The sequence below is a fragment of the Pseudophryne corroboree genome, chromosome 5 (genome assembly GCF_028390025.1).
Source record: "Pseudophryne corroboree isolate aPseCor3 chromosome 5, aPseCor3.hap2, whole genome shotgun sequence".
NCBI lineage: Eukaryota > Metazoa > Chordata > Amphibia > Anura > Myobatrachidae > Pseudophryne > Pseudophryne corroboree.
Window position 1 is genome coordinate 829,268,943 of NC_086448.1, and position 24,840 is coordinate 829,293,782.

General features: G+C 48.2%; 1 protein-coding gene across 3 annotated transcripts in view; it reads right to left on the reverse strand.

The window, feature by feature from the left end:
• C5H1orf35 (chromosome 5 C1orf35 homolog) overlaps positions 1 to 24,840 on the reverse strand; it is a 91,754-nt gene that overhangs the window by 60,376 nt on the left and 6,538 nt on the right. For all 3 annotated transcript variants that reach the window (XM_063924531.1, XM_063924533.1, XM_063924532.1), the window contains exons 5-8: positions 24,679 to 24,761; positions 24,218 to 24,290; positions 18,396 to 18,475; positions 16,784 to 16,900 (exon numbers count right to left, since the gene is read on the reverse strand). In XM_063924531.1, coding sequence (XP_063780601.1) covers positions 16,784 to 16,900; positions 18,396 to 18,475; positions 24,218 to 24,290; positions 24,679 to 24,761 — 353 coding nt within the window. The remainder of the gene's footprint in view (positions 1 to 16,783; positions 16,901 to 18,395; positions 18,476 to 24,217; positions 24,291 to 24,678; positions 24,762 to 24,840) is intronic.

Here is a 24,840-nt window from a genome sequence, read left to right on the forward strand (position 1 = left end):
TTTTGTGCTCACAGTCTGTGAGGTCTGAGTGGGGCGTGGACAGCACCTGCTATATAAACCCTCTTCTCAGGTTAGGCAGATGCTGCTGAATCTTTGTTGGTTAGTCAGTTCCTGAAAGCTAGCTAGTACTGTGTAAACTTTGTATTTGTTTGTTGCTTACTGCAAATAGGCCTTGGGATTTGGTATTACACTCTGCCAATCCAGACCTAGCAGTAAGACTGGAGTCAGTCGTTTAACCTGCTGGGGTTTTTTTGCTATTCTGTGAACCTAGCAGGTTTGCGGCTGTATTCTCAGACTTGCCTGCCAAAATCCTTTCTCACTGTGCAAGGTGTTCAGGTGTCAGTTTAGTGGCAGTAAGCTGAACCAGTGCACTGCAAGTGAGGACTAGGATTGTGGAGACTCTCCTTGTGTCTATTATTCCATCTCTGACCAAGGAGTTTACTGCCACACCCGTTGGTAACCCTTTAGGGTTTTGCTGTTGCCCTTAGCAACAGCATTTCGGGTTCTCTACGTATTAAATCACTACATCTCGCTTCTTTCCATCTGAGCATTCCTAATACTAGGGAGACACCCAGTTTCTTAGCCTTTGGGCTTCTCTGTTCACTTTGTGTTTATTTTGTTACCCTATCACCTTCTGTGTATGTTATGTCATATTCCCCAGTCTGTCTGTGAGTTCATTTGTTTTGCATCCCTCACCGTTCAGACACCAGTACATTCCTGCTGGCACTGGTGTGCATAACAGTGTTCCCATAGTGCTCATTACCCCATACAGTGCTACGTGTTCCAGTAGTGCTCATTACCCTATACACCGCTACGTGTTCCAGTAGTGTCATTACCCCATACATTGCTACGTGTTCCAGTAGTGTCATTACCCCATACAGCGCTATGTGTTCCAGTAGTGTCACTACCCCATACAGCGCTACGTGTTCCAGTAGTGCTCATTACCCCATACATTGCTACGTGTTCCAGTAGTGCTCATTACCCCATACAGTGCTACGTGTTCCAGTAGTGTCATTACCCCATACAGTGCTACGTGTTCCAGCAGTGTCATTACCCCATACAGTGCTACGTGTTCCAGTAGTGCTTATTACCCCATACAGTGCTACGTGTTCCAGTAGTGTCATTACCCCATACAGTGCTACGAGTTCCAGTAGTGTCATTACCCCATACAGTGCTACGTGTTCCAGTGGTGTCATTACCCCATACAGCGCTACATGTTCCAGTAGTGCTCATTACCCCATACAAAGCCACGTGTTCCAGTAGTGTCATTACCCCATACAGTGCTACGTGTTCCAGTAGTGTCATTACCCCATAGAGGGCTACGTGTTCCAGTAGTGTCATTACCCCATACATTGCTACGTGTTCCAGTAGTGCTCATTAGCCCATACAGTGCTACGTGTTCCAGTAGTGCTCATTACCCCATACATTGCTACGTGTTCCAGTAGTGCTCATTACCCCATACAGTGCTACGTGTTCCAGTAGTGTCATTACCCCATACAGCGCTACGTGTTCCAGTAGTGTCATTACCCCATACAGCGCTACGTGTTCCAGTAGTGTCATTACCCAATACAGAGCCACGTGTTCCAGTAGTGTCATTACCCCATACATTGCTACATGTCTCAGTAGTGTCATTACCCCATATAGTGCTACGTGTTCCAGTAGTGTCATTACCCTATATAGTGCTACGTGTTCCAGTAGTGCTCATTACCCCATACAGTGCTACGTGTTCCAGTAGTGCTCATTACCCCATACAGTGCTACGTGTTCCAGTAGTGCTCATTACCCCATACAGTGCTACATGTTCCAGTAGTGTCATTACCCCATACAGAGCTACGTGTTCCAGTAGTGTCATTACCCCATACATCGCTACGTGTTCCAGTAGTGTCATTACCCCCTACATCGCTATGTGTTCCAGTAGTGTCATTACCCCATACAGCGCTACGTGTTCCAGTAGTGTCATTACCCCATACAGCGCTACGTGTTCCAGTAGTGCTCTTTAACCCATACATCGCTACGTGTTCCAGTAGTGCTCATTACCATATACAGAGCCACTTGTTCCAGTAGTGTCATTACCCCATACAGCGCTACGTGTTCCAGTAGTGTTCATTACCCCATACAGTGCTACGTGTTCCAGTAGTGTCATTACCCCATACAGTGCTACGTGTTCCAGTAGTGTCATTACCCCATACATTGCTACGTGTTCCAGTAGTGTCATTACCCCATACAGTGCTACGTGTTCCAGTAGTGTTCATTACCCCATACATTGCTACGTGTTCCAGTAGTGTCATTACCCCATACAGTGCTACGTGTTCCAGTAGTGTCATTACCCCATACATTGCTACGTGTTCCAGTAGTGTCATTACCCCATACATTCCTACGTGTTCCAGTAGTGTCATTACCCCATACAGTGCTACGTGTTCCAGTAGTGTCATTACCCCATACATTGCTACGTGTTCCAGTAGTGTCATTACCCCATACATCGCTACGTGTTCCAGTAGTGTCATTACCCCATACAGCGCTACGTGTTCCAGTAGTGTCATTACCCCATACATCGCTACGTGTTCCAGTAGTGTCATTACCCCATACAGCGCTACGTGTTCCAGTACTGTCATTACCCCATACAGCGCTACGTGTTCAAGTAGTGTCATTACCCCATACATTGCTACGTGTTCCAGTAGTGTCATTACCCCATACAGTGCTACGTGTTCCAGTAGTGTCATTACCCCATACAGTGCTACGTGTTCCCATAGTGCTCATTACCCCATACAGTGCTACGTGTTCCAGTAGTGTCATTACCCCATACAGCGCTACGTGTTCCAGTAGTGTCATTACACCATACATCGCTACGTGTTCCAGTAGTGTCATTACCCCATACAGTGCTACGTGTTCCAGTAGTGTCATTACCCCATACAGTGCTACGTGTTCCAGTAGTGTCATTACCCCATACAGGGCTACGTGTTCCAGTAGTGTCATTACCCCATACAGTGCTACGTGTTCTAGTAGTGTCATTACCCCATACAGTGCTACGTGTTCCAGTAGTGTCATTACCCCCTACAGCGCTATGTGTTCCAGTAGTGTCACTACCCCATACAGTGCTACGTGTTCCAGTAGTGCTCATTACCCCATACAGTGCTACGTGTTCCAGTAGTGTCATTACCCCATACAGTGCTACGTGTTCCAGTAGTGTCATTACCCCATACAGGGCTACGTGTTCCAGTAGTGTCATTACCCCATACAGTGCTACGTGTTCCAGTAGTGTCATTACCCCATACAGTGCTACGTGTTCCAGTAGTGTCATTACCCCCTACAGCGCTATGTGTTCCAGTAGTGTCACTACCCCATACAGTGCTACGTGTTCCAGTAGTGCTCATTACCCCATACAGTGCTACGTGTTCCAGTAGTGTCATTACCCCATACAGCGCTACGTGTTCCAGTGGTGTCATTACACCATACATCGCTACGTGTTCCAGTAGTGTCATTACCCCCTACAGCGCTATGTGTTCCAGTAGTGTCACTACCCCATACAGTGCTACGTGTTCCAGTAGTGCTCATTACCCCATACAGTGCTACGTGTTCCAGTAGTGCTCATTACCCCATACATCGCTATGTGTTCCAGTAGTGTCATTACCCCATACAGTGCTACGTGTTTGTTAGGGTCTCCTGCTCTGTGCTGCCACGTCGTCATGGCAACCGGGAGACAAGTGCTAGCGGAGTAACCTGAGCGTAGCTGATACTCCGGTTCGGGTCTTTTGCTGTGCAGTGGTTACAGGCTCTGTGCACGGCAGGGGATCCGGTGCTGGTTTTTGTGCTCACAGTCTGTGAGGTCTGAGTGGGGCGTGCTATATAAACCCTCTTCTCAGGTTAGGCAGATGCTGCTGAATCTTTGTTGGTTAGTCAGTTCCTGAAAGCTAGCTAGTACTGTGTAAACTTTGTATTTGTTTGTTGCTTACTGCAAATAGGCCTTGGGATTTGGTATTACACTATGCCAATCCAGACCTAGCAGTAAGACTGGAGTCAGTCGTTTAACCTGCTGGGGTTCTTTTGCTACTCTGTGAACCTAGCAGGTTTGCGGCTGTATTCTCAGACTTGCCTGCCAAAATCCTCTCTCACTGTGCAAGGTGTTCAGGTGTCAGTTTAGTGGCAGTAAGCTGAACCAGTGCACTGCAAGTGAGGACTAGGATTGTGGAGACTCTCCTTGTGTCTATTATTCCATCTCTGACCAAGGAGTTTACTGCCACACCCGTTGGTAACCCTTTAGGGTTTTGCTGTTGCCCTTAGCAACAGCATTTCGGGTTCTCTACGTATTAAATCACTACATCTCGCTTCTTTCCATCTGAGCATTCCTAATACTAGGGAGACACCCAGTTTCTTAGCCTTTGGGCTTCTCTGTTCACTTTGTGTTTATTTTGTTACCCTATCACCTTCTGTGTATGTTATGTCATATTCCCCAGTCTGTCTGTGAGTTCATTTGTTTTGCATCCCTCACCGTTCAGACACCAGTACATTCCTGCTGGCACTGGTGTGCATAACATATTCAGCAGCCTAATACTCCTGTTGAAATTTTGTGGGAATATGGAGCATACCCCTCAAAATACTTTGCAACAGGTGGTCGATCAGGTGCAGGTCCTGACTCGACAATTTAATGATTTGTCCATTAAAATGCACACCTCGCAGGCCGTTGGCGGAGCTCCCGCAGCAGCAGTACCTTCAGAGGTTAAGGAGCCGAAAGTAAATCTCCCGGATCGTTTTTCTGGAGATCGCTCGCAGTTCTTTTGTTTCAAGGAGAGCTGCAAGCTATATTTCCAGCTTAGGCCTCAGTCTTCTGGGTCGGAGATTCAGCGGGTGGGCATAGTGATTTCCTTGCTACAAGGAGACCCACAGGTCTGGGCATATGGGTTGCAGCCTGACTGTCCATCGCTTAAAAGTGTTGATGTTTTTTTTACGGCACTGGGCATGTTGTATGATGACCCTGACAAGACGGCCTCAGCCGAGGCTCAGATTTCGATCCTTAAGCAAGGGCGAAGGCCAGTTGAGGTTTATTGTACGGAGTTTCGGAGGTTGGCCCATGATACCCAGTGGAATGACCCAGCCCTGAGACACCAGTTCCGAAGAGGTCTTTCTAACCAGTTAAAAGACCAACTGGTACAATATCCCTTGCCTGATAGCTTGGATCAGCTCATGCAGTTATCCATTCGGGTGGATAGACGGCTGAGAGAGCGCAGGCTTGAAAGGGAGATCGAGGTTTCCTTCTTTCCCAAGGGAACCTCAGACTCTGAGGAATTTTCCGAGGAGCCTATGCAGATTGGGGCTACCCGCCTTTCCTCGCGTGAGAAGACGCGGAGGAGACAGCAGGGGTTATGTTTGTACTGTGGGAATAAAAGTCATGTGGTAGTATCATGCCCAGAAAAGCCGGAAAACTTCAGGGCCTGAGGGTGATGGGAAATATCCTGTCAGGCCAGAAGTCAGAATTTCCCAAGAAGACTTTTATCATTCCGGTGACCTTGAAGATCCTCGGTCAAACTGTCAAGACTGAGGCCTTTGTGGACAGTGGGGCCGACGGGGTTTTTATTGACCGCCAATTCGCCCTGAAACACTCTGTTCCCTTAGTACCCTTGGCATCGGAAATTGAGATTTGTGGGTTAAACGGGGAACCATTATCCCAGGGTAAAATTACCTCTTGCACTAGCCAGATTTCTTTGTTTATTGGAGCCACACACTCTGAAAAATTGTCCTTTTATGTGACTGTCTGTACTTTTGCCCCATTGGTGTTGGGGTTACCCTGGTTAAGGGCCCACAATCCCCAATTTGACTGGGTCTCTGGGGAGATTCTTAGTTGGGGTACTGATTGTTTCAGGAGTTGTTTGAGCCTTCCAGTCAGGCTTTCGCAGCTAAGTTGGCCAGGATTGCCAGGATGTTATGCAGATTTTGCGGACGTGTTCTCCAAAAGAGTTGCAGAGGTACTACCTCCCCATCGCCCCTATGACTGTGCCATTGATTTGTTGCCGAATGCTAAGCTTCCCAAGAGCAGGTTGTACTCCCTGTCATGTCCTGAGACTCAGGCTATGGCAGAGTACATTCAGGAGAACTTGGCTAAGGGATTTATCAGACCTTCACAGTCTCCAGTTGGGTCGGGGTTCTTCTTCGTGGGTAAAAAGGACGGTTCGTTGCGACCCTGCATCGACTTCAGGGAATTGAACCGTATCACAATTAAAAACTCATACCCACTGCCTCTCATTTCGGTCTTGTTTGACCAGCTTCGTACTGCCACTATTTTTTCTAAGATTGACCTACGCGGTGCGTACAATCTAATCCGAATAAGAGAGGGGGATGAATGGAAGACTGCCTTTAATACCCACTCAGGGCATTATGAATATTTGGTGATGCCTTTTGGGCTCTGTAATGCCCCGGCAGTCTTCCAGGACTTCATGAACGATGTGCTCAGGGAATATTTGGATAGATTCTTAGTTGTATACTTAGATGACATCCTAATCTTCTTCCATTCCCTGGAGGAACATCGGAAGCATGTACGCTTAGTCCTCCAGAAACTCAGAGACCACCGGCTTGGGGCGAAGCTGGAGAAGTGCGAATTTGAAGTTCAGCAAATCGCATTTCTAGGATATATTATCTCCCCAGAAGGTTTCCAAATGGAGGGTTCCAAGGTACAGGCAGTCCTGGATTGGGTGCAGCCCACTAGTTTGAAGGCGCTTCAGCGTTTTCTGGGCTTTGCGAATTTTTATAGACGATTTATCGCTGGATTTTCGTCTATAGTGGCGCCCTTGGTGGCACTCACTAAGAAAGGGGCGGATGTTGCTCACTGGTCTTGTGAGGCCAAAGCGGCTTTTGCCCGTCTCAAAAGGGCATTTGTCTCGGCCAAGGTGCTGCGACACCCAGATCCAGAGCGTCCTTTTGTGGTGGAGGTGGATGCCTCTGAGATGGGTATTGGGGCAGTGCTCTCTCAGATGGGGGTGTCTGATAATCGCCTTCATCCCTGTGCTTACTTTTCCCGTAAATTTTCGCCTGCCGAGATGAATTATGACGTGGGTAACCGGGAATTGTTGGCTATTAAGGATGCACTCGAGGAGTGGAGACACTGGCTTGAGGGGGCTAAGTTTGTGGTCTCAATTCTCACCGACCATAAGAATTTGGCATATTTAGAGTCAGCGAAGCGCCTCAATGCCAGGCAGGCACGATGGGCTTTGTTTTTTGCTCGCTCTAATTTTTTTATAACATATCGCCCTGGGTCAAAAAACATCAAGGCTGATGCGCTCTCGCTGAGTTTTGCTCCAATCCAGGAGACCACCGAGGAGCCACTGCCCATTGTGTCCCCATCATGTATTAAAGTGGGCATTACCCAGGACCTCTTGTCATTAGTCCTTAGAGCACAGGAGCAGGCTCCTCCAGACCTTCCGGTAGGTCTTTTGTTTGTGCCTCCTAGGTTAAGACAGCGAGTGTTCCTGGAATTCCATGCCAAGAAGTCGGCAGGTCATCCGGGTATTGCCAGAACTCGGGAGTTGCTATCTAGGGCGGTGTGGTGGCCCTCAGTGGCTAGGGATGTGGATCAGTGGGTTCGGGCATGTGACATCTGTGCCCGAAATAAGACATAATACATCCACTCTCTATTCCATCTAAGCCATGGACCCACATTTCAATGGATTTTGTGGTGGACTTGCCCAAATCCTCGGGGATGTCAGCCATCTGGGTTGTCGTTGACAGGTTTTCGAAGATGGCGCACTTCGTTCCATTGGTTGGGCTGCCATCGGCCAGACGCCTGTCTGAATTATTTATGCTGCATGTTGTGCGCCTCCACGGGTTGCCACTTGATGTGGTCTCTGACCGCGGATCCCAGTTTGTGGCCAAATTCTGGAGGGCATTTTGTTCCGATCTCCAGATTTCTGTCAGCTTGTCGTCAGGCTACCATCCGCAGTCTAATGGGCAGACTGAAAGGGTGAACCAGTCCTTGGAGCAGTTCCTCAGGTGTTATGTCTCCAAGTGTCAGACTGACTGGGTTGCTCATCTGTCCATGGCGGAGTTTGCCTATAACAACGCGGCTCACTCTGCTACAGGGATCTCTCCCTTCCTTTGTGTGTATGGGCATCATCCTAAGGCCAATTCTTTTGACCCCCTGGACTCCACGCCTGGTGGTTCCTCTGTGGTTTCGGTCCTTAGAGGTATTTGGAGGAAAGTGAAGAAAGCCCTTGTGTCTGTGTCATTAGTGACCAAAAGAGTTTTTGATAAGCGGAAAAGACCCTGCAGCTTCAAATTAGGAGACTTCGTCTGGTTGTCTACCAAGAATTTGAAGTTGAGACAGCCATCTCATAAGTTAGGCCCCCGGTTCATCGGTCCTTATAAGATCACTAGGGTTATCAATCCGTTGGCATTTCAGTTAGATCTACCCCGTTCTTTGGGTATCAATAAAACATTTCATTGTTCCCTTTTAAAACGGGCGATTAGTAATCCTTCTTCCAGTGGAAGACCTTCCCCTCTTCTGATACGTGGCCAGAGGGAGTTTGTTGTTGAAAGGATTCTTGACTCCAAGATGGTTCGGGGTCGGCTGTCATTTTTGGTGCACTGGAAGGGGTATGGCCCGGAGGAGCGGTCGTGGGTGCGCAGTTGTGATCTTCATGCCCCCAGACTGTTACGCTCTTTCTTCTCGCAGTTCCCCGATAAACCCGGTGGTAGGGGTTCTTTGACCCCTCGTCAGAGGGGGGGTACTGTTAGGGTCTCCTGCTCTGTGCTGCCACGTCGTCATGGCAACCGGGAGACAAGTGCTAGCGGAGTAACCTGAGCGTAGCTGATACTCCGGTTCGGGTCTTTTGCTGTGCAGTGGTTACAGGCTCTGTGCACGGCAGGGGATCCGGTGCTGGTTTTTGTGCTCACAGTCTGTGAGGTCTGAGTGGGGCGTGGACAGCACCTGCTATATAAACCCTCTTCTCAGGTTAGGCAGATGCTGCTGAATCTTTGTTGGTTAGTCAGTTCCTGAAAGCTAGCTAGTACTGTGTAAACTTTGTATTTGTTTGTTGCTTACTGCAAATAGGCCTTGGGATTTGGTATTACACTCTGCCAATCCAGACCTAGCAGTAAGACTGGAGTCAGTCGTTTAACCTGCTGGGGTTTTTTTGCTATTCTGTGAACCTAGCAGGTTTGCGGCTGTATTCTCAGACTTGCCTGCCAAAATCCTTTCTCACTGTGCAAGGTGTTCAGGTGTCAGTTTAGTGGCAGTAAGCTGAACCAGTGCACTGCAAGTGAGGACTAGGATTGTGGAGACTCTCCTTGTGTCTATTATTCCATCTCTGACCAAGGAGTTTACTGCCACACCCGTTGGTAACCCTTTAGGGTTTTGCTGTTGCCCTTAGCAACAGCATTTCGGGTTCTCTACGTATTAAATCACTACATCTCGCTTCTTTCCATCTGAGCATTCCTAATACTAGGGAGACACCCAGTTTCTTAGCCTTTGGGCTTCTCTGTTCACTTTGTGTTTATTTTGTTACCCTATCACCTTCTGTGTATGTTATGTCATATTCCCCAGTCTGTCTGTGAGTTCATTTGTTTTGCATCCCTCACCGTTCAGACACCAGTACATTCCTGCTGGCACTGGTGTGCATAACAGTGTTCCCATAGTGCTCATTACCCCATACAGTGCTACGTGTTCCAGTAGTGCTCATTACCCTATACACCGCTACGTGTTCCAGTAGTGTCATTACCCCATACATTGCTACGTGTTCCAGTAGTGTCATTACCCCATACAGCGCTATGTGTTCCAGTAGTGTCACTACCCCATACAGCGCTACGTGTTCCAGTAGTGCTCATTACCCCATACATTGCTACGTGTTCCAGTAGTGCTCATTACCCCATACAGTGCTACGTGTTCCAGTAGTGTCATTACCCCATACAGTGCTACGTGTTCCAGCAGTGTCATTACCCCATACAGTGCTACGTGTTCCAGTAGTGCTTATTACCCCATACAGTGCTACGTGTTCCAGTAGTGTCATTACCCCATACAGTGCTACGAGTTCCAGTAGTGTCATTACCCCATACAGTGCTACGTGTTCCAGTAGTGTCATTACCCCATACAGCGCTACATGTTCCAGTAGTGCTCATTACCCCATACAAAGCCACGTGTTCCAGTAGTGTCATTACCCCATACAGTGCTACGTGTTCCAGTAGTGTCATTACCCCATAGAGGGCTACGTGTTCCAGTAGTGTCATTACCCCATACATTGCTACGTGTTCCAGTAGTGCTCATTAGCCCATACAGTGCTACGTGTTCCAGTAGTGCTCATTACCCCATACAGTGCTACGTGTTCCAGTAGTGCTCATTACCCCATACATTGCTACGTGTTCCAGTAGTGCTCATTACCCCATACAGTGCTACGTGTTCCAGTAGTGTCATTACCCCATACAGCGCTACGTGTTCCAGTAGTGTCATTACCCCATACAGCGCTACGTGTTCCAGTAGTGTCATTACCCAATACAGAGCCACGTGTTCCAGTAGTGTCATTACCCCATACATTGCTACATGTCTCAGTAGTGTCATTACCCCATATAGTGCTACGTGTTCCAGTAGTGTCATTACCCTATATAGTGCTACGTGTTCCAGTAGTGCTCATTACCCCATACAGTGCTACGTGTTCCAGTAGTGCTCATTACCCCATACAGTGCTACGTGTTCCAGTAGTGCTCATTACCCCATACAGTGCTACATGTTCCAGTAGTGTCATTACCCCATACAGAGCTACGTGTTCCAGTAGTGTCATTACCCCATACATCGCTACGTGTTCCAGTAGTGTCATTACCCCCTACATCGCTATGTGTTCCAGTAGTGTCATTACCCCATACAGCGCTACGTGTTCCAGTAGTGTCATTACCCCATACAGCGCTACGTGTTCCAGTAGTGCTCTTTAACCCATACATCGCTACGTGTTCCAGTAGTGCTCATTACCATATACAGAGCCACTTGTTCCAGTAGTGTCATTACCCCATACAGCGCTACGTGTTCCAGTAGTGTCATTACCCCATACATTGCTACGTGTTCCAGTAGTGTCATTACCCCATACATTGCTACGTGTTCCAGTAGTGTCATTACCCCATACAGTGCTATGTGTTCCAGTAGTGTCACTACCCCATACAGTGCTACGTGTTCCAGTAGTGTCACTACCCCATACAGTGCTATGTGTTCCAGTAGTGTCACTACCCCATACAGTGCTATGTGTTCCAGTAGTGTCACTACCCCATACAGTGCTATGTGTTCCAGTAGTGTCACTACCCCATACAGCGCTACGTGTTCCAGTACTGTCATTACCCCATACATTGCTACGTGTTCCAGTAGAGTCATTACCCCATACATTGCTACGTGTTCCAGTAGTGTCATTACCCCATACATTGCTACGTGTTCCAGTAGTGTCATTACCCCATACATTGCTACGTGTTCCAGTAGTGTCATTACCCCATACAGTGCTACGTGTTCCAGTAGTGTCATTACCCCATACAGCGCTACGTGTTCCAGTAGTGTCATTACCCCATACAGCGCTACGTGTTCCAGTAGTGTCATTACCCCATACATTGCTACGTGTTCCAGTAGTGTCATTACCCCATACATTGCTACGTGTTCCAGTGGTGTCATTACCCCATACAGTGCTACGTGTTCCAGTAGTGTCATTACCCCATACAGTGCTACGTGTTCCAGTAGTGTCATTACCCCATACAGCGCTACGTGTTCCAGTAGTGTCATTACCCCATACAGCGCTACGTGTTCCAGTAGTGTCATTACCCCATACATTGCTACGTGTTCCAGTAGTGTCATTACCCCATACATTGCTACGTGTTCCAGTAGTGTCATTACCCCATACATTGCTACGTGTTCCAGTAGTGTCATTACCCCATACAGCGCTACGTGTTCCAGTAGTGTCATTACCCCATACAGTGCTACGTGTTCCAGTACTGTCATTACCCCATACAGCGCTACGTGTTCCAGTAGTGTCATTACCCCATACATCGCTACGTGTTCCAGTAGTGTCATTACCCCATACAGCGCTACGTGTTCCAGTAGTGTCATTACCCCATACATTGCTACGTGTTCCAGTAGTGTCATTACCCCATACAGCGCTACGTGTTCCAGTAGTGTCATTACCCCATACATCGCTACGTGTTCCAGTACTGTCATTACCCCATACATTGCTACGTGTTCCAGTAGTGTCATTACCCCATACAGCGCTACGTGTTCCAGTAGTGTCATTACCCCATACATTGCTACGTGTTCCAGTAGTGTCATTACCCCATACAGTGCTATGTGTTCCAGTAGTGTCATTACCCCATACAGCGCTACGTGTTCCAGTAGTGTCATTACCCCATATAGTGCTACGTGTTCCAGTAGTGTCACTACCCCATACATTGCTACGTGTTCCAGTAGTGTTCATTACCCCATACAGCGCTACGTGTTCCAGTAGTGCTCTTTAACCCATACATCGCTACGTGTTCCAGTAGTGCTCATTACCATATACAGAGCCACTTGTTCCAGTAGTGTCATTACCCCATACAGCGCTACGTGTTCCAGTAGTGTTCATTACCCATACAGTGCTACGTGTTCCAGTAGTGTCATTACCCCATACAGTGCTACGTGTTCCAGTAGTGTCATTACCCCATACATTGCTACGTGTTCCAGTAGTGTCATTACCCCATACAGTGCTACGTGTTCCAGTAGTGTTCATTACCCCATACATTGCTACGTGTTCCAGTAGTGTCATTACCCCATACAGTGCTACGTGTTCCAGTAGTGTCATTACCCCATACAGCGCTACGTGTTCCAGTACTGTCATTACCCCATACATTGCTACGTGTTCCAGTAGAGTCATTACCCCATACATTGCTACGTGTTCCAGTAGTGTCATTACCCCATACATTGCTACGTGTTCCAGTAGTGTCATTACCCCATACATTGCTACGTGTTCCAGTAGTGTCATTACCCCATACAGTGCTACGTGTTCCAGTAGTGTCATTACCCCATACAGCGCTACGTGTTCCAGTAGTGTCATTACCCCATACAGCGCTACGTGTTCCAGTAGTGTCATTACCCCATACATTGCTACGTGTTCCAGTAGTGTCATTACCCCATACATTGCTACGTGTTCCAGTAGTGTCATTACCCCATACAGTGCTATGTGTTCCAGTAGTGTCACTACCCCATACAGTGCTACGTGTTCCAGTAGTGTCACTACCCCATACAGTGCTATGTGTTCCAGTAGTGTCACTACCCCATACAGTGCTATGTGTTCCAGTAGTGTCACTACCCCATACAGTGCTATGTGTTCCAGTAGTGTCACTACCCCATACAGCGCTACGTGTTCCAGTACTGTCATTACCCCATACATTGCTACGTGTTCCAGTAGAGTCATTACCCCATACATTGCTACGTGTTCCAGTAGTGTCATTACCCCATACATTGCTACGTGTTCCAGTAGTGTCATTACCCCATACATTGCTACGTGTTCCAGTAGTGTCATTACCCCATACAGTGCTACGTGTTCCAGTAGTGTCATTACCCCATACAGCGCTACGTGTTCCAGTAGTGTCATTACCCCATACAGCGCTACGTGTTCCAGTAGTGTCATTACCCCATACATTGCTACGTGTTCCAGTAGTGTCATTACCCCATACATTGCTACGTGTTCCAGTGGTGTCATTACCCCATACAGTGCTACGTGTTCCAGTAGTGTCATTACCCCATACAGTGCTACGTGTTCCAGTAGTGTCATTACCCCATACAGCGCTACGTGTTCCAGTAGTGTCATTACCCCATACAGCGCTACGTGTTCCAGTAGTGTCATTACCCCATACATTGCTACGTGTTCCAGTAGTGTCATTACCCCATACATTGCTACGTGTTCCAGTAGTGTCATTACCCCATACATTGCTACGTGTTCCAGTAGTGTCATTACCCCATACAGCGCTACGTGTTCCAGTAGTGTCATTACCCCATACAGTGCTACGTGTTCCAGTACTGTCATTACCCCATACAGCGCTACGTGTTCCAGTAGTGTCATTACCCCATACATCGCTACGTGTTCCAGTAGTGTCATTACCCCATACAGCGCTACGTGTTCCAGTAGTGTCATTACCCCATACATTGCTACGTGTTCCAGTAGTGTCATTACCCCATACAGCGCTACGTGTTCCAGTAGTGTCATTACCCCATACATCGCTACGTGTTCCAGTACTGTCATTACCCCATACATTGCTACGTGTTCCAGTAGTGTCATTACCCCATACAGCGCTACGTGTTCCAGTAGTGTCATTACCCCATACATTGCTACGTGTTCCAGTAGTGTCATTACCCCATACAGTGCTATGTGTTCCAGTAGTGTCATTACCCCATACAGCGCTACGTGTTCCAGTAGTGTCATTACCCCATATAGTGCTACGTGTTCCAGTAGTGTTCATTACCCCATACATTGCTACGTGTTCCAGTAGTGTCATTACCCCATACAGTGCTACGTGTTCCAGTAGTGTCATTACCCCATACAGCGCTACGTGTTCCAGTAGTGTCATTACCCCATACATTGCTACGTGTTCCAGTAGTGTCATTACCCCATACATTGCTACGTGTTCCAGTAGTGTTCATTACCCCATACAGCGCTACGTGCTCCAGTAGTGTCATTACCCCATACAGTGCTACGTGTTCCAGTACTGTCATTACCCCATACATTGCTACGTGTTCCAGTAGCGTCATTACCCCATACAGCGCTACGTGTTCCAGTAGCGTCATTACCCCATACAGCGCTACGTGTTCCAGTAGTGTCATTACCCCATACAGCGCTACGTGTTCCAGTACTGTCATTACCCCATACAGCGCTACGTGTTCCAGTAGTGTCATTACCCCATACATTGCTACGTGTTCCAGTAGTGTCATTACCCCATACATCGCTACATGTTCCAGTAGTGTCATTACCCCATACATTGCTACGTGTTCCAGTAGTGTCATTACCCCATACAGTGCTACGTGTTCCAGTAAGTGTCATTACCCCATACATCGCTACGTGTTCCAGTAGTGTCATTACCCCATACATTGCTACGTGTTCCAGTACTGTCATTACCCCATACAGCGCTACGTGTTCCAGTAGTGTCATTACCCCATACAGTGCTACGTGTTCCAGTAGTGTCATTACCCCATACAGCGCTACGTGTTCCAGTAGTGTCATTACCCCATACATTGCTACGTGTTCCAGTAGTGTCATTACCCCATACATTGCTACGTGTTCCAGTACTGTCATTACCCCATACAGCGCTACGTGTTCCAGTAGTGTCATTACCCCATACATTGCTACGTGTTCCAGTAGTGTCATTACCCCATACAGTGCTACGTGTTCCAGTAGTGTCATTACCCCATACATTGCTACGTGTTCCAGTAGTGTCATTACCCCATACAGTGCTACGTGTTCCAGTAGTGTCATTACCCCATACATTGCTACGTGTTCCAGTAGTGCTCATTACCCCATACATCGCTACGTGTTCCAGTAGTGTCATTACCCCATACAGTGCTACGTGTTCCAGTAGTGTCATTACCCCATACATTGCTACGTGTTCCAGTAGTGCTCATTACCCCATACATCGCTACGTGTTCCAGTAGTGTCATTACCCCATACATTGCTACGTGTTCCAGTACTGTCATTACCCCATACAGCGCTACGTGTTCCAGTAGTGTCATTACCCCATACATTGCTACGTGTTCCAGTAGTGTCATTACCCCATACAGTGCTACGTGTTCCAGTAAGTGTCATTACCCCATACATTGCTACGTGTTCCAGTAGTGTCATTACCCCATACAGTGCTACGTGTTCCAGTAGTGTCATTACCCCATACATTGCTACGTGTTCCAGTACTGTCATTACCCCATACATCGCTACGTGTTCCAGTAGTGTCATTACCCCATACATTGCTACGTGTTCCAGTACTGTCATTACCCCATACATTGCTACGTGTTCCAGTAGTGTCATTACCCCATACATTGCTACGTGTTCCAGTAGTGTCATTACCCCATACATCGCTACGTGTTCCAGTAGTGTCATTACCCCATACATTGCTACGTGTTCCAGTAGTGTCATTACCCCATACAGCGCTACGTGTTCCAGTAGTGTCACTACCCCATACAGCGCTACGTGTTCCAGTAGTGTCATTACCCCATACAGCGCTACGTGTTCCAGTAGTGTCATTACCCCATACAGTGCTACGTGTTCCAGTAGTGTCATTACCCCATACAGCGCTACGTGTTCCAGTAGTGTCATTACCCCATACATCGCTACGTGTTCCAGTAGTGTCATTACCCCATACATCGCTACGTGTTCCAGTAGTGTCATTACCCCATACAGTGCTACGTGTTCCAGTAGTGTCATTACCCCATACATCGCTACGTGTTCCAGTAGTGTCATTACCCCATACATTGCTACGTGTTCCAGTAGTGTCATTACCCCATACAGCGCTACGTGTTCCAGTAGTGTCACTACCCCATACAGCGCTACGTGTTCCAGTAGTGTCATTACCCCATACAGTGCTACGTGTTCCAGTAGTGCTCATTACCCCATACAGCGCTACGTGTTCCAGTAGTACTCTTTAACCCATACATGTTTAAGAAGTGATTATAAGTGTCTGTAGGGAAACCGCTGCAACGCAGAATCTGCCTGCGGCACCGTTGTAGATTCTATAAATACGGTATTAGGAGGGGGGGGGGTTAGACCTAGAAGGTTAATGATCCAGAGACGTGTCACGTGCTAGTCCCAGATTGCTAACATTACTCACCTCTCAGCTTCATCCGAGGAGGAATCTGCCCTCCGACGTTTCTCCTTCTTATGCTTCTTCTCCTTTTTCTTCTTATTCTTCTTTTTCTCTTTCTTGGCCTTTTTCTTGCTCTCGGACCTGTACAACCGACATTTCCAGTCAGCGGGGAGCGCAGCAGCATATACAGAGACTGCAGTAGTCTGGGTCACCGGGGACTCAACAGCACAGACTGTATTACTACATTAAAAGATCTTTATGTGATGTTACAATATATGCAGGAAGATTGTGGCAGTGGTGGGATAAACAGCTCATTGGCACTGTGCACGGATTTGGGATGGCAAGTGGGGTGACAGTGCCCGGTACTAGCTGCACCAGCAACGTGTGTAACCGCATTTGTAGCCATGTTGATAAAAGGGACAGCTTAGCCCAGACACCTATAGAGAGACTGGCGGTGATACATGGGAAGTGAGCTGCGGATTATAAACAAAAAACAAAACAGGCTGATGACCACCTTCCCAACCCGCTGACTTCACTCCTAGCCCACTGACTGGGTTCCCAACCCACTGATGACCACCTTTCCAACCCGCTGGTGACTGCCTTCCCAACCCGCTGATGACATCGCTCCTAGTCCACTGACTGCGTTCGCAACCCTCTGATGACCGCCTTTCCAACCCTCTGATGACCGCCTTCCCAACCCGCTGATGACCGCCTTCCCAACCCGCTGATGACCGCCCTCCCAACGCGCTGTTAACTTCGCTTCCAGCCCACTGACTGCGTTCCCAACACTCTGATGAACGCCTTCCCAATCCGCTGACTGCATTCCCAGCCCACTGACTGTGTTCCCAACCCACTGATGACTTTGCTTCCAACCCACTGACTGCGTTCCCAACCCACTGATGACTGCCTTCCCAACCCACTGATGACTGCCTTCCCAACCCACTGATGACTGCCTTCCCAACCCACTGATGACTGCCTTCCCAACCCACTGATGACCGCCTTCCCAACCCACTGATGACCGCCTTTCCAACCCTCTGATGACCGCCTTCCCAACACGCTGATGACCGCCTTCCCAACCCGCTGATGACCGCCCTCCCAACGCGCTGTTAACTTCGCTTCCAGCCCACTGACTGCGTTCCCAACACTCTGATGAACGCCTTCCCAATCCGCTGACTGCATTCCCAGCCCACTGACTGTGTTCCCAACCCGCTGATGACTTTGCTTCCAACCCACTGACTGCGTTCCCAACCCACTGATGACTGCCTTCCCAACCCACTGATGACTGCCTTCCCAACCCACTGATGACTGCCTTCCCAACCCACTGATGACTGCCTTCCCAACCCACTGATGACTGCCTTCCCAACCCACTGATGACTGCCTTCCCAACCCACTGATGACTGCCTTCCCAACCCACTGATGACCGCCTTCCCAACCCACTGATGACCGCCTTCCCAACCCACTGATGACCGCCTTCCCAACCCGCTGATGACTTTGCTTCCAACCCACTGATGATTGCCTTCCCAACCCGCTGATGACCGCCTTCCCACCGACGAACGCCTTCCCAACCCGCCGACAAATACCTTCCCAACCCGCCGACGACCGCCTTATAGCTGTGATGTTACAGGTCTGTAATTACCGTGACGTCTTCTCTTCCTCTGCTGTGTCCGGCTTCCTTTTCTCCGCAGGTGCGTCCTGGCGGTCTCCGGTTTTCTGGTGCTATGTGTATGGGACACAGAGATAAACTCAGACCACCTGGGTCACACAACTGTCCCGGCACTAAGTGGAACTCAAAGTTACTTCTTACACGTCTTAGAGAAAGGAAATCCACATAAACAAATGGGCATGGATGCTCTAACGTCTGTGAATATATATATATATATATATATATATATAGGTCTGTCCCATCTCCTGATTGTGTGCAGGACTGGGCCAGCCACCAGGTAAGTAGGGGGGAGGGATAGTGCGGTGTGCAAGGAGGACAAAGCGTGGGGGTGTGTTGGTGGTTGGGACAGGGTGGACCTAAATTATAATAGGATTTTAGTACCTACCGGTAAATCATTTTCTCTTAGTCGGTAGAGGATGCTGGGGACTCCAAAAGGACCATGGGGTATAGACGGATCCGCAGGAGCTTGGGCACACTATAAAGACTTAAGGCGTGTACACATGGTGAGATTTATCTGTCCAATCTGTCTGGTGAGAACAAAAATCTGGCAATGGATGAGAGCAAATGACAATCAACCATTTTCTCCCAAACACTGGAAAATGGATTAAAACTATTGATTTAACACATTTTTCCAAACAAACTGATTTAACCTATTTGTTTGAACAACCATTGTCTATTTTCCAGTGGTTGGGAGCAAATGGTCTATTGTCATTTGCTCTCATCCATTACCAGATTTTTGTTCTCACCAGACAGATTGGACAGATAAATCTCACCATGTGTACACACCTTTAAACTGGGTGTGAACTGGCTCCTCCCTCTATGCCCCTCCTCCAGACCTCAGTTAGAAAACGGTGCCCAGGAGAGATGGACATTTCGAGGAAAGAATTTATTGTTATAAACACGGTGAATGTCATACCAGCTCACACCACGAACATACCGCAAGACATGGCCTTCAACAGAATACCAGCCAACGGCATGAACAATACACAGCCACATGGTGAGGGAATATATAACACAACCTGTGTGTCAACACAACCAATAATAAGACACCACATGCCATGGCATGAAGAACGGTAGCAACAGCCTGACAGAGAAGAAACACCACAAGAGTGTAACCAAAACCAATAACTGCAGACACAGTACGCACTGGGACGGGCGCCCAGCATCCTCTACGGACTAAGAGAAAATTATTTACCGGTAGGTACTAAAATCCTATTTTCTCATACGTCCTAGAGGATGCTGGGGACTCCAAAAGGACCATGGGGTCTATACCAAAGCTCCAGAACGGGCTGGAGAGTGCGGACGAATCTGCAGCACCGATTGAGCAAACAAAAGGTCCCCATCAGCCAGGGTATCAAACTTGTAGAGCATAGACAAAGCGTTTGAACCCGACCAAAACTCCACTCGGCAAAGTTGAACCACCGAGACTCTTCGGGCATCCGCCCAAGAAGAGCCCATCTTCCCAGTAGAATGGGCCTCCACCGACTTCGGTGACGGCAATCCAGCCGTAGAACGAACATGCCAAATCGCATCACAGATCCAGCGTGTAACAGACTGCATAACGCAGTCTTCCAAACCATGCTGGGAACATACCAGACAAACAGAGCCTCTGCTCCTCCAAACTGAGCCAAATTGGCGACCTAATATTCAAATCCCTGGCTACATCGAGAGAATTTGAATCAGCTAATGCCTAAGTAACCACCGGCATCAAAATAGGCCGATTTCTGCGAAACCCAGAAACCACTCTTGGCAGAACTACTAACCGAGTTCTCAATTCCTCTCTATCCACATGAAAGATCAAACAAGGCTCTTGTGAGACAAAACCACCACTTCCGACACCCGCCATGCGGACGTCAAAGCCAATACCATGACTACTTTCCAAGAGAGAAATCTTTGTAAAGAAACTTATTAGGCCACACTGCACTGAAATGGAGCCCAACTTTAGGCTTGCATCCACACCGGCTTGTAAAGTATGGATAAGAACGACCTAGCTGAAATTCTTCCATAGGAGCCCTCCTGGATACACACCAAGACACATAGTTACGGCAACTAGGGTGGTAAAGCTTTGCCGTTACTTCTTTTCTAGACTGAAGAATTTGAGGAAACGACTTCACTGGGAACCCCCTTTCGGCTTAGGATATGGCATTCCACCGCCACGCCGTCAGACGCAGCCGCGGTAAGTCTTGATACACGCCCGATCTTGTTGTAACAGTCCCTCACGTAGAGGAAGAGGGCGGGAATCTTCTATGAGTAAATCATGAAAAACTGGATAGCAAACCCTCCTTGGCTAGACCGGATCCAAGAGGATCGCCTGAACCTTTGTTCATCTGACGTTTATCACCTTCAGAAAAAGTGAAAGCCGAGAGGCCACATAGACCGACTATAAACACCCACGGTGTCACGAGGGTGTCCACTGCTATAGCTTGAGTGTCCCTTGACCTGGAACAATATCCCTGAGGCCTCTCGTTGAGGCGAGACGCCAACCTGTCCAATAGCGACATTCTTCAAAGACTTGTCACGTCTGTGAAAACTTCTCGATGATGACTGAATTTCTTCCGGATGGAGATCGCGTCAGCAGAGGAAATCTATTTCTCCGTCGTTCACCTCCGGAACGAAGACTGCTAATACAGCGTTTACCAGACTTTCCACCCAACGGCAAAACTGTGCATCTTCTGCCATTGCCGCTTTGCTCCTTGTTCCGCCATAGCGGCTTCCTTACGCCACTGCTGACAAGTCGTCTAGCAGAATGAACACGGGCAGAACACGAAGACTACGTTCGTCGAAACTAACTCTTAATTCAAGAAGGTTTATTGCAGACAATATTCCAACTTGACCTAATCCCCTGGAAATACGTCCCTTGTAAGGACTGCTCCCCAGCCTCGGAGATCTGTATGCACGGACACCAGGATCTACCCCTGGAACCCGAACCTTCATCCCTCTAGAAGGAGAGAACCGAGCAGACACCACAGGAGCGATGTCCTGGCCATTAGGATTATATTCTGGTGCATGTGCAGGTGAGACCCGGACCACATTCCCAACTGGTCTCTTGAAAGCCACACTGGCATTAGACCTGCTCACCAAAAAAGGCCTCTTAGGCCGCACCCAACTGTCTTAGTAACGGAACACACTGATGAAGTGTCACAGCAAAGCTGATCCAACTCTGGATCCTCAGACCTCTTTCCACAGGAAAAACACCGAACCTTACTCGGTCATAATCTACTCTGAAAGCCACCTCCGACATCTGTGTCGTTGGAAACAACAGCCAATCCCTGTGTCGAAGAACAGTCAGAGAGAAACAACGATTTGCACCTTTATACAGGGACAACCGGACAATGTCCTGAACCTGACGCACCTCTGTATGGCGTCGCGTACTATCTCCCCTTCCAGAGTGGAACGGCAAGATCAATTAGAAAACTAGTAAGGGGAAACAACCGTAACTCAGAATGTTCCCCTTTGGATTCTATAAAAAACCCACAGGTCCTAGTCTACTGGACCAACTGAAAATTAGCAGACGAGTGCCCATCGGAGTGGGGACCAGCCCGACGGACTCAGCGACCAGGGTGGATGTGGTGGACACAGAAAATGACATTCACTTCTGCGAACCTAACCAGGCTGCAGAACTCTTACCTTTTCACCTTCCACTGTCTGCACAGAAAAGGAAAAAAGAACGGTATTGAACCGGTTAAAACGACTGCATCCCACAAAAGAATGCGTCACCAACCGTTGTGAAGGAGGCTAACTCACCAAGTTAGACTTACCAGAGGTATCCGCCGAGATTGACTGAACAGAGGCCACACCAAACAGCTGTATAACTCCCTCCAGTATCTCTCGGAGACAACCTCCGCATTTCCCCGGTCACACCTCCTGCTGTCACGTGGCAGCCTGCTGTAATGTTATCATGTAGAATAAACATAGGCAAGACTACCCACTCTGTGTATGGTAATTCTATCGGATGCCTACCCGAATACAACGTTCCCTCATGTGCATGCAATGCAAATAAGGTCAAAGTATAGAAATAAAATATCACTTAGCGTCCTGTGTATGATCCTTTGCGACCGGGCTCTGCGTCGACCAGGAGTTGACTGCCATAATGTTCTTTCCGCGTCGGGAAGAGAATAATATTCTGACTCCTTGAGAGGATCGACAACCAACTCGTCACAGCCAATCTAGAGCTTAATCAACAGAGCGACCAGCACATGAGAATACCATTATCTCAGCATTCATGGATATACATCATGTAATACACAATAAAACACACATATCCTAACCATGCATATATAAACATATATCTACATATATATACACATATAGATATAACCTATACGCAAGTGGATTGTCCAGACCTGACAGGTCTCTAGTGACAGTAATGTGTTGTGAATGTGTATGACCATGTACTGACGTGCCCCAGATGTGGATTTACCAAGAACGTTATGGTCGACAGAAACTTAGTAAATGTCGACAGCAAATGTACCTGTATATATATATACAGGTACAAGGCAATAACAGCCTGTTAATGTTTTTACCCAGGAGGTACCGTTGATGCCGACAGGGCATCCACAAACAACTGTGTCTCCCCTAGCCTGCTTACTTTTTTAAGCCCACAAACACCAACCTGCTAATACTTAATTTTCCGAATCAAGTACCGCCATGCGCCGGCGAAGCCGACAGTTATCCCCACAGCAGCTTGTGACAAAGCCCTCACACCTGTCGACATATGTCGACTAACCGATAGTGGGTAAACAAACCGGGAAACAGTCAATTTATGTATGACAACCAAGGATTATGCGTCCATTATGAAACATAATGCTATATGACACCCATATAGCATTAAAAACACTGTGCCCCCCCCTCCTTCTTACTATCCAGCAAGTCTTGGCGGGGACCTGAGGAAAATGGCGCTGACTCCTCTGTGAGGGCTAAGCTCTGCCCCTTCCCGGCGCGCTTAAGCCACTCCAATAATATATATATATATATATATATATATATATATATATAAACCTATATTGAGCTGGGGGGACCTATATACAGGGCGTAACCCCCTGTATATACCCCTATATACAAAACGCTGCCCAGGGCGCCCCTCCTGCGCCCTGCACCCTCGGAAGCCGTTGGTGTGTGGGAGCGATGTCCGGGTAACTAAACATGTTCCCCCGCCAGCGATCACTCAGTAAAAGCCGCCCAGGGCGCTCCCCCCCCAGCGCCCTGCCAGAGACGTTGGTGTGTGGGAGCATGGAGCGCAGCACTACCGCTGCTGTTACCTCCGTCACTGAAGTCTTCTTTTCTTCCAATACTCACCCGGCTTCTTTCTTCTGGCTTCTGTGAGGGGGGTGACGGCGCGGCTCCGGGAACGAGCAGCTAGGCGCACCAAGTGATCGAACCCTCTGGAGCTAATGGTGTCCAGTAGCCGAGAAGCAGAGCCCTTAATCTAAGAAGTAGGTCTGACTTCTCTCCCCTCACTCCCACGATGCAGGGAGCCTGTAGCCAGCAGGTCTGCCTGAAAATAATAAACCTAACAAAAGTCTTTTTCAGAGAAACTCAGGAGAGCTCCCCTAGTGTGTGTCCAGTCTCCTCTGGGCACAGGATCTAACTGAGGTCTGGGGGAAGGGCATAGAGGGAGGAGCCAGTTCACACCCAGTTTAAGTCTTTATAGTGTGCCCAAGCTCCTGCGGATCCGTCTATACCCCATGGTCCTTTTGGAGTCCCCAGCTTCCTCTAGGACGTATCAGAAATATATATATATAAACACACACATACACACACACAAGATGACACTTCCACACATGCAGATCACTTACAGTAAAGATTGAGAATCCCATCTTTGTAGCCTCCTTATCTTCTTTGGAAAGCATCAGGCGACTGCCGGAAACGCTGGTGGAGTAATTACGACATCATCAGACAATATTGATTAGCGAGCAAGTAAACCCACATACCGGCTGCAGCAGAGCCTGCGTGTTTACGCAGAGGGAGGGTGATGTGAAATGCCGGGTGTATGAACCCTTACATCACTCTGTAACCAGCGACAGAGGAGAGTGGGATGTAGTCTCTTAGGTAACAGAAACGCGCTGCACAGATTGCGGAAGTGACACTCAGGAGAACGTTAAATGCGGTCACATTAAATAAGTAAAAACCAAAAATAATGGCTGACCGTGCTCAATCTGTGTGAGCTGTGGCTTTAGTGGTTTGTGATGGAACGGAACGGAAATCCCCTCCTCCACGCGTTTTACCACGAGGTGACTAACACAACATTAAGGCTTACCTTGAGCTTCCCAGGCCTAGAACTCGGTCCACACTCCTGTCATCTCTTTCCGCGCCTTCCCGCTTACAGGCTTCAGCAAACTCCTGATAACACACAGGAAGCGACACACGCAGTAAGACATCGTCGCAGAACTACACTGTACTTACTACACAACTGCGGTCG